We start from the raw sequence: 15000 nt of genomic DNA, 5'->3' as shown, positions 1-15000 counted from the left end.
GGATTTCTTGAAGTTTGTTTCCACTCAATAATCTAAAACAGAAAAAGCTGCTGATTGAAACAATATATTGCCTAATTATACAAATTACGTTTCAAAAGAATTTTAGAGCGAAAAGGGACATTGCAATTATTTTTCAGCAAGAAGTTTACCCAAGGCTGTTACCTCAGATAGCTAAAACGGTGAGACATGGTCAAACCATGGTAGCTGTGATTTGAGATATGTTTCACTGGTCTTACTTACAAATATTCAAGATTCACAAGTTTGGCAAAAATTCCATTCGTCAAAAAAGTAATGTTGTTATTCTGTAGGAATCTGAGGAAAAACAGTAAGATTATGTCAACTGGTTTTCATGAGTAAATTAGTTAACCTCATCATGTTAAATACCTTATTAGTATTAATTTTCGCGTCGCTTTAATTTCGCGATTTTCGCGATTTAAAAAAATCGCGAACTTAAAGCGACGCGAAAAAAAATTCCCGCGAAATTTAATGTCGCAAAATTTAATACCCTCCTATATTTCTAGTTTTCTCAATTTAATGAAGAAGCACGCCTATGTATAATGTACGCAAGCTATAATGTGAAAGTATAATGTGTGAAGAAAACAGTGATGAAGAAGAAAAGATGAAGAAAACAGTTTAACAATCAAATAGTAGCAAATAGAATCGGGAGGCGACAGCACTGATGCTAACGCGGATCTGAGACTAACAGTCCTAAAACTACTTCATGCCCTCTGGTTGGTGGACCTTTACAACCACCTGGCTGTGTGTGCGACTCATCGAGAAAGGATGGGAGAAAGCCGGGATCTCTGACCTCTTAGATGGACAAACGGATCTCCCTCCAGAAGACCCGTTCACTGACATTGAGCTCGCCCTATAAATTGAATAGAGCCCCAAAACTTTATGCCAATGGTACCAAGGTACAATGTAAGTATGTATGCAATTGGGAAGAACGTTAAGCATGATGATAATGTCTTTGACTATGTCTAATGGTACATATGCGCGCGGTTTCTATAGTTTAATTTGGTTTTGTTATGAGTTGATGATTTTCAGCAATAAGAAGAGTAAAATAATAATAAAATTCTCGAAATATGTTTTCTTTTTCATTTTCGCGAAAATTAATTCCCTAAGAAAATAGTTTTGCACCCAAATCGCTAAAATAAAGACCCGCGAAATATGCTGACCTGTTTTTCCCGAAATTAAGTGCCCGCGAAAATTAGTACCAATAAGGTAGTTACTCTTTCCATCTCTTGGTGTAAATAAGAGAGAGCGTATTGAGTTCATAGCAGTGCAGTTTTGAAATATTTCCGGCTTGAGCTGACAAAGGATAAATTTATATAAAAATAAATAAACGGAATCAATTATTTTTAAAAATGCAACCACTTTTGAATTAAAATATAGTGAGTGAGTGTAACAGATGAACATGATCAGTAACAGATGGACATGATCAGTATCAATACAATACTTCTTTAGAGATTAAATGTTCGTTACAAGCGGATAAATTCACCTAACCAACAATATTATAGAAAACATAACTGACATAACGGTAAAGTTTAAAAGGGTAACGCTAAACTGACAGGATCAACTTGTTTGTTGAGTTCGAGTTTCGACCGCCTTCTTCCTGAGCGGTTCAAACCCGAACCCAACAAGAGTCCTATGCGAGGACATTGATAATGTGATGAAAAGCTTTAGTTCTACCATATCCGCAGGGTCGTCTTTCACATTCAAGTTCCTTTGTTTGACTAAGACTTTTCCCCTGTTTTTTCTGTCGATTAAAGGTCTTGAAAACGAAATAATACCGCGTTTTTCAGCAAATAGCTAATAAGTAAGAATTACTCATAGGGCCACAGTCATGATTTAGTTCTGACGTTTCTTGTGCATTGGAAAGCATGGTGGTGGCGGCATAGCTGTCATTGGCCGCAGAAAACTCATTACCGTACCAATACCAGCTTTCAGGGTCACGTGACGAATACACCGCGCACCGGTGGCTCAGTTGGTTGAGCACCGGGCTGTTACGCGGGAGGTAGTGAGTTCAACTTCGGCCGGGCCAACACTCAGGGTCTTTAAATAACTCAGGAGAAAGTGCTGCCTTTGTAATTACATCTGCAAATGGTTAGACTCTTTAGTCTTCTCGGATAAGGACGATAAGCCGGAGGTCCCGTCTCATAACCCTTCAATGTTTATAATCCTGTGGGACGTAAAAGAACCTGCACACTTGTCATAAAGAGTAGGGCATGTAGCTCCCGGTGTTGTGGTCTGTCTTCTGTTGTGTATCATGGTTGGGAGGGTAAATGCTCGGAGATATTAGCTACACCAAGCTACTCTAAAAATCCGAGGGTAAATAAAGATATATGATATGTGATACATAAAAAAAACAATTTGAAGGGACTGAGAAGTGCGGAAGTGACTCAATCAATGACTTAAGCTCAGGTAAAAATGAAGAACTTAAAACCGTGAACAACTGTTTAAAAAAAGCCAGTAATAATCATCAGCACGACAAAAAAAAGGTAAAGTGGATACTTAATAAAGGGAGAAAAACAACCGAAATAGACAGAAAGGATTAAATCAAAAGAGTTTTGACTGCATAAATGTGGCAATGGTTTTTCATGGATTTCGACTCAGACCGTACCCATCTAGTAAATATGATTCGATTGGGACTTGTTGAGGTCTTGGATTTTTCAAATTGACTATTTTCACCATCCCATAATGCAATACGTTTTTGGGGGTCTTTACATAAAAACAATACAATTTAATTACTCTTGGGATTGTGTCATGCTTCATTGAACTGGATATCCATTTTTTTTAATGCAAATAACCCCCCCCCCCCCCCCAAATGAACTGTATTATGGGATTGGTGAAAAAAGCGAATTGGTTTATCACGGTTCTTAACCCGGGGGGTGGGGGGAACTCATCTAGCAATTACGATTTTTTGACACGATTGGGACTTATTGAGCCACGGACTTCTCATTTATTTTGCTTATGGAATTAGACTTGGCTAGGCCAGGGTTGGCTATTGCCTTTCATGAACATGAATTTGCTTTAGTTGTGAGGCGGGACTCGACTCCCCGGTGTGCTTGGCGGGCTAACCATTAGGAGTTTTATTGCACTTGGTCGTTGCACTTCGCCCTCAAGACCGACTGAAGTATAAATATAGAACACTCACTTGTGGTACAAAGTCACATTCCTTTTGTTCGAGATTTTACCATATTGAATACACTGTGGCCAATCAACAGAATTGACTTGTTAAACAGAGCAACCTTTACAATATTTTTACCAAATATACACATACAACGCTCACATGACAGTCACCACGAAAATAAATGAGACAATTAACACAAAAAAAATCAGTATCGTACCTGTCCATCTTTCCCTTTTTAAGAAATTAATTATTACACTTACAAAATAAGTAATTGAAGAAAAACAATAACGCTTAGAGAGCTCTGCATTCAGCAAGGCAAGGACGATATGCAATTTTCGTCGTCTGCAACAGCTTTTTTAGGCTCCTTGCTTCAAACTCTGCGTATACGGAACAATAGGTGGTTGCTTGCTTTTGGTCGCTGTTCATTCTACGCCAGAAGGCGACGTCTCTAGCGTTTCGCAAACATCCCACAATTCCGAGATGGATAGCATGGCTTCTCGCAATGATTTCCGTTCTCAATGGTAATGGTGTGCTGACTCTAGATCTTGAACAGGAGACCGTTATGAAGATAAATTTTTTCTCTGTGGGTCCAAGATTCTAGGACTGCAATGGGCACATCACGCCTCAACTCTGGCCACCCTACTACGACTTTTCATTCAAGAGGCTGGAGGGCCAGGCCTATTGCCTTTTGTAACTGTGTCTAACTCATTGGACACATTGAAGACCTTTGAGAGGCTTACTGAATGCGTCTGTTTCCAAGGAAAAGTCTGGAAATTCTTCATCTTGTTTTCCTGGGTCGGCCAAATAGGCAATAGACACACAGTCAGCTATGTACTTTCGTGGACCGTGTTTGTACTTTATGTTCAAGTTGAAACACTGTAGGCTGTGCAGCGTCCGCTGCAGTCTACATGGAGCGGATAAGACCGGCTTCTGAAAGACTGATTGAAGTGGCTTATGATCGGTCTTCACTGTGACCTTCTCTGTGCGTGAAGTGTACTGGCTGAATGTCTGTCAAGCAAACGCTGTTACGAGACACCTTTTCTCGATTTGTGCATACCTGCGTTCATTGGAAGTAAGCGATTCCTACAGGCGACAGGCTGCTCATTTTGAAGAATGTGTATCCTAGTCTGTTTTTACGTGCGTCACACTGTATCGAGACCTTTTTGTGGACATCATACTCATAATTTGCCAGAAGAGGGTGCTTGACCGCAGCCGTCCTCACTTGATTGTATATTACTTTTAAACTCTTCAGGCGCCAGATTTATTTGGAAAGACATTCTTAGATAGCGATAACGCCCAAAACGTGTCAAGGCTGATCTGGTAAAACCCATTCTTGGCATCTAATGAGCTAAAGACCTTTCATGATATGTATATTACGTCATTCGATCACGTGGTCTCTCATTAAACATGGCGTGGTTTCTGAAGTCCTGGAATTCAAACACAGTTTTAAGCACGAATTTTTTTTTCAAAGAAAAAACCTGAGAAGCAACAAGTCGCTCTATTTCTTCATCTCCTCGGAGAAGCACTGGAAATTTACAACACATTCTTGCTATCGACCGCTGGTCAAAACCTTGACGTCTTACTCCAGAAATTTGAAAATTGTTGCAATCCGAGGCGGAACATCACATTTCAACGTCATAAATTCTACGCTAGTATTCAGGAACCGACCGAGAGCATCAATCAGTACGTAACCGAGCTGCGCACAAAAGCAAGCACGTGCGAATTTGGTTAACTATGTAAGAGCTATGTGCCTCCTGCTTCCTGAACTTTCATTTCCGGTCGCGTTGCTATGATACCAATGACGTCAGCCCGTTTCTAGGGACCTCGTCCGCACGTGTAAAAGTGATGAGTTGAGTTTTTGTAAAAATGTGCGTGAGAAAGCGACGTTCTGAATGTAAAGTCGGAGAATAAAGTTGTACAAAAACGAACCAGCAGAGTTTTATCGTCGCCCAGCAGCGACATTTGGTCCACCGAGCCGGAGATTGTGAAATCAAGGTAAAAATCGCCGAGTCAAGCTGTACGATAGCCGTGAAACTGCGTGTAATTCTGTGTAAAATTTATCATCGAACCGCCTGGTTCAATATTGTGTAAGAGTCATTAAAGTCGTGCCAAGATGAGTGCCTCAAACAGAGAAGAAGGCGAAACACCTCGACTTTTCACGCCAAGTGAGTCTACTACTTCAAGTAAACGTTCCGTTTTGAGAAAGAAATTGCGAGCTGAGAAGTTAGCACTGGAACTAAAAATAGCCGAGCAAACGTTCGCAAATGAGATCGAGTGTCTGCGAGCCGAACAACAGAAGCGTGCAAAGCTCTTGGAACTTCAAAAGAAAGCTGAAGAATCAAGATTGGAATATGAATTCGAAGATGCCATCGCCCAGGAAGAAGGTATGTCAAATAAAGGTGATATTGATGAAGAGTTAAATGAATTACCTTCAGACAGTGTGAACGATCGGGTCTCGCGCTTAGACCTGGAAATTACTGAAAACAATGTTGTTGAAAAACCTCACATGGAGGAAGTTAAATCCACCAAACCAGAGGTCGTAACAGAGGTTTCTAGTGAGCCCCGTAAAAAAGAGACATGTGAATCTTTTATTGCTAAAGGTGAAGCTGAGTTGAAAACCTCTGCCACAGGAGACCCTAGTGTGCAAACGTCAAAGATAGATCAGTTGTTTGAGAAAATGCTGCCAGCCTTTGTGAAAATCGTTAAACCAAACGTGCAGAAGTTCAATGGAAATCCACTAGAGTACTCAAAATTCAAAGCAGCATTTAATGTTGAAGTGGATAAAAAGGAAGTTTATGATGCAACAGAGAAGCTTAAATTTCTGTTAGATTCTGTGGATGGAAGTGCAAAATCATGTCTAGCGAAATTCATGCCAGGTTCAGATAAATACGAGGAGGCATGGACTGCGCTCCAGGAGCGTTTTGGTCGTGTAGACACAGTGGTATCAGCTGCGAAGAAACGTATAGATCAGTTTCCGACCATAGTGAAAGAAAATAGTGTGCAGATCCGGCAGTATCAAGAAATAGTTTCTGAATTGATAGGCATTTTCAAAGAGCATAACTTTCTTCACGAGCTTAGCTCGCAAGTCCCTGAAGCAACTGTTTCTAAACTTCCCACACGCCTTTGCGGCAGATGGGCCGAGTATGTTGAAGGAAAACCGAAATTGTCAACCTGGGATTCATTTGCAAATTGGCTAGAGAAAGAGGCAAAAATTAGTGAGTCCAAGCAGCGGTGGATGCCAGAGAAGAGAGAGTGGAAGCGTTCAGATACATCTAAAGTTGATAGGCGTAAGCCAGCTGACAAATCCCAACCTGGGCTGTTTGTAGGAGCCACGGGAGAATATTTACGCGCCAGCTGTGGAACAAAGTGCCCAATTCACTAGTCCACTAATCACACTTTGCAAGAGTGCAAACGTTTTCAGGGAATGTTGACTAGCGAGAAGGAGAAAGTTGTCGAGGAACACAAACTGTGCTTATGCTGTCTATTACCCGGTCATCGTCTGCGTAAATGTCGTAGTAAGAATAGATGCAAAGTTGAAAACTGTGACATGCGTCATCATACCCTTGTACATGAAGTCGACTTGAGATTTATTGAACGGGCAAAAGCGAAACGTGAGTTAGAACAAGTGCCAGAAGTTGAGAGAAACCCAGCTCCTGTCTCCCTGGGAGGTAGAGACTCATCACCACGTCAGGCTGTGGAGCCTCTTGAGGAGTATCAACAATCAGCGTACACAGGCTGTGAGACTGGTGGTCTTGCTTTGGTTGAAGTACTTCCCATAGTTGTCTTTGGAGAAACAGGAAAACAGCAGGTGATGGCATTGCGTGACTTAGGCTGTAACACAACGCTTATAGATGAAAGCTTAGCGCTCTCACTTGGGCTTCAAGGCAAAGAGGTAGATTTTGAAATTCAAGGAGTTAATGCGCAGAAGGTGTTTGCTTCCCAGCACATCAAGAAATGCCATGTCGCACGAGTCGGAAAAGAGGAGGTCAAGTACTCCTTGCGAGATGTGAAGACAATTCCTAGCCTGAATGGTCCGGATCAGAAGTTGAAGTGGTCAACAATCAAGCATGAGTATCAACATCTGAAGAACTTAGACTTGCGTGACACTGACACGGGTCCAGTGCAACTCATAATTGGAACTAACAACTCTGACTTGATTCTACCAACACAAATTCTGAAACCCTCAGGTCAACCGGAACTTGACAGGGTACCTTATGCTGTTGAGACCCCACTTGGATGGGCGGTGACTAATTGGTTACCTGGTGAGCGAAGAGTAGCATCTCCATACAATGGGTTCAAAGTGTATGAAAGAAGTTCAGTTGAAAATGAGGAGCTGAAGCAGCTGGTCATGGCTCAGTCAGAGATAGAAACCTTGGGCGTGGTCAAGCTAACTGATCCAACCCGTTCGATTGAGGACAAGCGAACATTGTCACTGATGGAAAAGACAACCTTTAAGAGTGTGAATGAAGATGCGTATGTGTTAGGTCTACTGTGGAGAGATGAGGAACCATCTCTGCCCAACAATTACGGAATGGCAAAGAGGAGGCTACAATCCCTAGAGAAGAAGTTTGAGAGCTGTTCCGAGATCAGAGAGAGATATGCAAAGTCAATCCAGGATGACGTTGAGAAGGGCTATGTGAAGAAACTGAGTGAAGGGGAAATACGGTGCGATAGTAAAGTGACTTGGTACTTACCACACAGATTTGTCATTAATCCCAAAAAACCTGATCGCCTCAGAAGAGTCTACGATGCATCAGCAAAATTTATGGGACAAAGTTTGAACGATAAGATCTACACAGGACCAGATCTTCTGTCCTCTCTGTTTGGAGTTTTCCTCAGGTTTTGCGAAGGAAGAATTGCAATGGCCGCTGATGTGAAAGAAATGTACCATATGCTCCGTCTCCCTGATCGTGATAAGCCAGCATTGAGATTCTTATGGAGAGACTCTCTGATAGAAGAACCAAGCGTGTACCAGTTCGAGAGAACAGTGTTTGGAGAAGTGTCTGCGCCATCCAGAGCGAACTACACTATGAGGCGAAATGCTGATGAGAATGGGGAAGATTTACCTCTGGGTGTGAAAGCCGTCTACCAGCACTTTTACATGGATGATGGTCTACCGTCAACAGATTCTTGCGAGGAAGCTATTGAAATGAGGAAGGGGGGGGGGACTCCCATATGAAACAGACGGGGATGCTCGTCGGAAATTTTGAATTTAACCCCTAAAGGAGACCAATCTAGGCGTGGCTTAAGCAAATTTTGACCCCTATAAGAGACCGTTTAAAAACACAAAAATACGACACGCAATGAGTTTTAATGATAAAAAGGCATAATCATCGAATGCCTTCTGTTTCTCTTCGCGGAATCCTAAACGAGACCTTGGTGGCATAAAATATTGGCGCTTTGCCCGGAACACCCTAAGCGAGACCAAAATCCAAAATTTACACCCCTAAGCGAGACGACGAGCATCCCCGTCTGTTTCATATGGGAGTCCCCCCCCCCCCCCCCCCTCATCCTGCAGAATCTAAATCGTATGAAGTACGGATGGGATGACGAGTTGAAAGAAGCTGATCTTCAAGAGTGGCGTGAATGGCGCAAGGAAGCAGAAAAGCTTGATGAAGTGAGAATTCCGAGAGCTCTTATCCAAGAACAGAAACCTGTACGAGAGATTGCACTTCATGTGTTCTGCGACGCTAGCCAGAATGCTTATGGCGCGTGTGCCTACCTAAGACGAGCGTTTATAGATGACACAGTAGAGTGTAGTCTTATAGCGGGAAAAGGCCGTGTTGCTCCATTAAAGTCACAGTCTATCTGCCGATTGGAGCTCATGGGAGCTTTAGTTGCTGTGCGGTTAACTCAAACACTGGTAGAAGAAATGGTTACAAAGATAGAGAAGATAACTTTCTGGAGTGACTCCACCACAGTCCTACATTGGATCCGCCAAACGAGCTCCACTTACAAAGCATTCGTCGGTAACCGGGTGTCTGAGATTCACACAATCATGAGCAGTCTGGGAGCCACACTAGGGGCGGGCGCTGTGAGCTGGAGATATGTGCCGACAGAGGCTAACCCTGCAGATGACATCACCCGGGGACTAAGTCCTACGGAACTTGGCGTGGGCTTTCGCTATATTAGTGGACCCAAGTTCCTGTATGAATCACCAGAGCTCTGGCCAGAAAATAAAGTCAAAGCGCCCTGCGAGAACGATGACATCAAAGAAAAGAAGAAGGAAAGATGGGCTGGAGCATCTCAGGAAAACAAGGTCCTGTTAGGGTGGAAGAAGTATTCGTCACTGACCAAACTAAGAAGAGTTACAGCTTATGTGATGCGATTTGCAAACAATGTAAGAGCTAAGAAGGAAGTACGTCTACTGGGAGCACTTACGTCGAACGAATTGAGAGCTGCTCAGAATCATCTTGTGAAGAGGGCGCAAGTTGAATCATTCGGCGAGGAGATACAGTGTCTGAAGATAGGTGAGGAGATCCACAAGAAGAGTAGAATTAAATCTCTTGACCCAAGGTTGGAAGATGGGTTCTTGGTTGTCGGTGGAAGGCTGCAGAGAGCACAATGCCTACCTTACAGAACACGACATCCCAAAATAATTGACTCGCGCCATGAACTTGCACCGCTGATCGTCGAAGAAATGCATCGTATCTACTACCACCCGCCAACTGAGCACCTGCATAATCAAATTCGGCAGGAGTATTGGATCATCCATGGTCGCCAGGTAGTGCGAAACGCGAAATTCAAGTGCAACTACTGTTATCGCCAGACAGTAAAGCCTCTAGAGCAGCAAATGGCAAGTCTACCAGAGTGCCGACTTGAGCCAGGAATGGTGTTCAGGAACACTGGAGTTGACTTTTTTGGACCTATGTTAGTAAAGGAAAGACGCAGTGAAGTTAAAGTATACGGGTGCTTGTTCACTTGCATGAGTACTAGAGCGTGCCACCTTGAACTTGTGGATGATCTTTCAACAGATCATTTCATCATGGCATTGAAAAGGTTCATGGCGCGGAGTGGACGACCGCAGAGCATTAACAGCGATAGTGGAACGAACTTTGTTTGTGCAAATAATGAGTTGTGGAAATGCATCAAACAATTGGATAAAGAGAGGATACAAAACTTCTGTGCTCCTAAGGAAATCGAGTGGAAATTTCAGCCGCCAAGTGCCCCGCACTTTGGAGGTGCATGGGAGAGGCTAGTACAGTGCACCAAGAAGACGCTGAAGGCAATTCTTGCGGACAGGGCTGTTTCCAAAGAAGTGTTGAGAACCGCACTAGTCGAAGCAGAAGGAATACTAAACAGTCGACCGATTACTCATGTGTCCAATGATGCAGGGGACATTGAAGCGTTAACCCCAAACCATTTCTTGTTGTTGCGGGCAAATCCGAGTTATGAAGATGCTGAAGTTAGTGACAGAGAGATTAACTCGACAAAGATGTGGCGACAGTCCCAAGCGCTAGCTAATTTCTTCTGGAGACGTTTTACCAAAGAGTACCTTTCTAGCCTGACAGAAAGGAAGAAGTGGAAAGAGAAGAAACAGAACCTCAAAGAAGGAGATGTTGTCCTAGTTGCTGAGCCAAATCAGCCGCGAGGTGTATGGCCGTTGGGCAGAATCGTGTCCACTCATCCTGGGCAGGATGGGTTAGTTCGAGCTGTTACAGTACGAACTCAGTTCGGAGAGTATAAAAGGCCAATCACGAAACTTTGCTTAGTACAGGAGGCGGAAGAGTAGAACTTAAAATCGTCTCGACAAACATTGTGTCTCGACTAGGGGCGGGGATGTGCCTCCTGCTTCCTGAACTTTCATTTCCGGTCGCGTTGCTATGATACCAATGACGTCAGTCCGTTGCTAGGGACCTCGTCCGCACGTGTAAAAGTGATGAGTTGAGTTTTTGTAAAAATGTGCGTGAGAAAGCGACGTTCTGAATGTAAAGTCGGAGAATAAAGTTGTACAAAAACGAACCAGCAGAGTTTTATCGTCGCCCAGCAGCGACAAGCTAAATTCGAGACATAATCGTCTGTGGAATATCCTGCAACACCTTGAGAGAATAGGTATTGCAAGAAACCGACTTAAAGTCATTACTCACGTTCCAAACTGACCGATTGGATTTCAGAGGGTTGGATCTAGGGAAAAGTGACGTCATTTACTCAGTATCTTAAAGTTCCAGCGTGTAAACGCTTCTTATTATATATGCAAAACAGGAATTTAAAAGTCTGAAAACCCAAAACTCCCGTGCTGCAAATTAATTTAGCCACGTACACACGCAATGTATCCTTAAACTATTGAGTCATTGACGTCATTTTCTCCTCGATCCAGCTCCCTCAGGATTTTAAAGTTAATAATAAACAGGTGTATTTTTGAAATCGAGGATTAAAAACTCGGGTCACTTACTGACTAGTTAACATAGTTTTGAAATCCAAAGAAAAATAAAAGTTGATTTTTAGGACATTGTAGCACTTTAAGCACACAAGTACAGGTCCCAAACACCCACAAGCTAATGGACAAGTAGAAAAGGCCATTGGAACAGCCAAATCTCTACTAAAGAAAGCTTATGAAGACGGTACTACCCCATACATTGCCTTGCTCGAAAGCAGAAATACCCTGTTCCCTATTTCAAATTTTCTTTAACAGAAGGCTAAGAATCAAACTTCTCACTACAACACAGTCACTGGATGCAAGAATTCCAAACGGATGCCAAGTCCTAGCTCCTGGCTCAACAGAACACAGAGGCTGTATTTTGTCAGAGGAGCCAAGTCACTACCTCTTGTCAAAACTGGTGACTAAAATCAAAGAATGGCTGGAAACCTGCTACAGTTACAAAACATGCTCACACCCCTAGATCAGTGGTTGTGACCACAAAAGGCACTCCCTACAGACGAGACAGGAGAGACATCATCAAGACCCCTGATAGTAACACAAGGACCATCCACGAGTCCAATAAGTGACAGAGGGATCACAAAGTGCCCAGAAAGTGACATCATCCAGTACCCTGGTATTATCCGCACTAGATCTGGTAGAACTATACAACCACTCAGATTAAATGACTTTGTCTATAATTAGTTGATTAAGGGCAATTAATCATTTAGTACATCGCTAATCCAAGTTGTTGTTATCAGCTGAAACATTAACTTTGCATGACTGTGACAGATCTTGATCAATGATTAGTGGACAATGATGATATTTTTGATTGCATGTTTATAACTCCTTTCATTAGCTAGAGGGGAGATGTCACGACGATTCGCACGCCATCTTGAATCTTACTAGATCTTCTCGGAAGTTACTACGCTTGCGTATGCCCAACTTTCATCGGCTTGTCTCACTGTGTAAACGTCGCAAGCTCATCCTAGTGCTCACATTTGTCCTTATCCCACAAGTGAGAAACACGCTTTAGTGGACGGTTCGTTATGTTGTGTTATGTTTTTAACACATTTTTATTAAGCCTCTTGTGGACTGGAGACCTCTCGTTGCGACAAATTGTATCACTTTTCTAAATTGTAATGACATAATTTTACAATTTTTGTCTTCGTTCCTGTCATGTTTCATTTTACATCATTCGGAGCTGAGAAATCGTCAAGCATGTTTCAAGCGAAACTTGCTTGGCTTAACTTTAATAGGCCATTTCCGACTTCATGTCTGCCTCCTCTTCAAAGCGAGTCTAAGTGCGAAGTTTTTGTGCTGGTAATTAGTTCTACTTTACATAGGAATGAAACCTAATTTTCATAACAAAAACTTCGCACTTAGACTCGCTTTGAAGAGGAGGTAGACATGAACTCGGAAATGGACTATTACGTGTACGTTCCGGGGTAGACAAACTTCCCTGTTTTTTCTGGTTGAAAATAGTCGAAAATCGTCATTGCTTATTAAAAAACTCTCCTTCAATGCACGAACCGATTAGTTGGTTTTCTTTGCCGTGCGAAACTTGTTGAAGCGTTTTTCGCAACTCTAGTGCATAAAACAAAAATGTGCCGGCCATTACGAAATCGACTCGCTGGCTTCTCTGAGTTCTTTATATTTTAAATACTTTTGTTCTTGGGCCATCGTAGTTTGATCAAAAATAAGACACAAACAGCAATGATAAACATATTGAACTTGTTCATTTTGATTATGACTTTTCATATGTGCTCTACATACATTTTCAAAAGTAACCGTTGAAATTTAAAACAGCTATTTATATATAACAAAGTGGATGAGGGGACTGGAACGTAGATTAAGCAAATACTTAACAGTAAAATATAAAATAATAATAAAAACAGAAAAGATTAATAAAGCATCAGCTTTTCACCTCCGACGTTGACGTTGAAAGCTGGCTCAAGTTCTTGAATAAAGAAGGTCTCTTTTATTTTACAATGATAGTCTGTTTTGCCCTTCGCTAAAATATCAAAATGATCCCACTTGATGTTATGTCCAGTGGCCTTGACGTGGTCAGCAATGGCTGAAGTATTGTCATTTTTAGCTAGGGCCTTAAAATGTTCGGTTTTTCTATCGTGAAGCCGCCGTTTAGTTTTACCGATGTAAAAAACATTACAATCCCAACAATTTGCTCTGTAAATAACTCTGGATTGTTGTGAACGATTAATACGGTCCTTGTAAGGAAAGAAAGATTTTATACATCGAGTGCTCTGAAAAACAATCTTAAGGTTAACACAAGAGTAGAATTTGTACACACAAGATTTCAGGCGTTTAGCGACTTGGTTGCTTTGCAAACCTAAGTAGGGAAGTAGGATAACAATATCTTTCTTAGGAACTGTAGACACTGGATTGCTATGCTGATGTTGTCTGTTTTTGTTCAAAACATCGTTGATATGATAGTTGATTATGCCTTGTGGGTAGCCGTTCTGAAGTAGGAGTTTTCGGATATCATTGAGAGAAGATTTTATCATGGAGGGAGATGAACAAAGACGGAAGTAGCGATAAGTGAGGGAGCGGATAAAGTTTATTTTGTACTTTCGTGGAGTGAAGGAATCCCATTTCGTGTAGAAACCTGTGAAAGTTTTCTTTCGGTAGGTGGATGTCGTGAAAGCGTTGTTTTGATTACGTGTGACAAGAATGTCCTAAAACGGAATTGCATTGTTATGTTCAAATTCAATGGTAAATTTAATATTGCGATGACAGCCGTTCAAATAGTGCAAAAACTCATTTGCACTGTCTTTATTGTGAAAAATGGTGAATGTGTCATCAACGTAACGATTCCAAAATAAAGGACTAACTTTGGCGTTCAGCAACCACTTTTCTTCAAAAACACACATAAAAATGTTGGCTAAGACAGGGCCCAATGGTAAACCCATGGCAACACCATCGATTTGGTCGTAGTATTTACCATCAAAAAGAAAGTGGCTCTTCTTGGTGGCAAGTTCCAATAGCTTGCGTAAAACAACCCTGGGTAAAGCCGGAGGATCAGCAAGAGAATACAATTTGTCTAGACAAATGTTTAGTGTTTCCTCGAGTGGCACATTTGTAAATAGGGAGGAGACATCCAAAGAGCACATTATTCCATTCTTAAGCTGAAAGAGTCTTTGACAGTGTATTGGTTGGTCGAGATTGGCTGAAGTATAGAAACAAGGTAAGAAGCACGATTGTAGTTATAGGTGTTAACCGATGAAACAATAGGGCGGAAAGGACAACCAGTCTTATGAACTTTAGGAAGTTGTATCATTGTAAAATATCATTGTAAAATAAAAGAGACCTTCTTTATTCAAGAACTTGAGCCAGCTTTCAACGTCAACGTCGGAAGTGAAAAGCTGATGCTTTATTAATCTTTTCTGTTATTATTATTATTATTATTATTATTATTATTATTATTATTATTATTATTATTATTATTATTATTATTATATATTTTACTGTTAAGTATTTGCTTAATCTAGGT

General features: G+C 41.7%; 2 protein-coding genes and 1 pseudogene across 2 annotated transcripts; all 3 read left to right on the top strand.

Annotated features, from left to right (window-relative positions):
* Positions 1-5246: 5246 nt before the first annotated feature.
* On the top strand, positions 5247-6349 carry LOC138046559 (uncharacterized). Its single transcript, XM_068893172.1, has 2 exons — positions 5247-6274; positions 6331-6349. The coding sequence occupies exons 1-2, from the start codon at positions 5247-5249 to the stop codon at positions 6347-6349; spliced, it is 1047 nt and encodes a 348-aa protein (XP_068749273.1).
* Positions 6350-6368: 19 nt separating this feature from the next.
* On the top strand, positions 6369-8312 carry LOC138046558 (uncharacterized; annotated as a pseudogene).
* A 351-nt stretch (positions 8313-8663) lies between these two features.
* On the top strand, positions 8664-10865 carry LOC138046557 (uncharacterized). Its single transcript, XM_068893170.1, has one exon. The coding sequence runs from the start codon at positions 8664-8666 to the stop codon at positions 10863-10865; it is 2202 nt and encodes a 733-aa protein (XP_068749271.1).
* The last annotated feature ends 4135 nt before the right edge of the window (positions 10866-15000 follow it).

This window comes from Montipora capricornis, chromosome 4 (assembly GCF_036669925.1).
Source record: "Montipora capricornis isolate CH-2021 chromosome 4, ASM3666992v2, whole genome shotgun sequence".
Lineage (NCBI taxonomy): Eukaryota > Metazoa > Cnidaria > Anthozoa > Scleractinia > Acroporidae > Montipora > Montipora capricornis.
This window is presented reverse-complemented; position numbering and strand designations above follow the sequence as displayed.

Coding starts and splice junctions, on each gene's coding strand:
- LOC138046559 (XM_068893172.1), top strand. CDS start 5,247: ATGAGTGCCTCAAACAGAGAAGAAGGCGAAACACCTCGACTTTTCACG.
- LOC138046557 (XM_068893170.1), top strand. CDS start 8,664: ATGAAGTACGGATGGGATGACGAGTTGAAAGAAGCTGATCTTCAAGAG.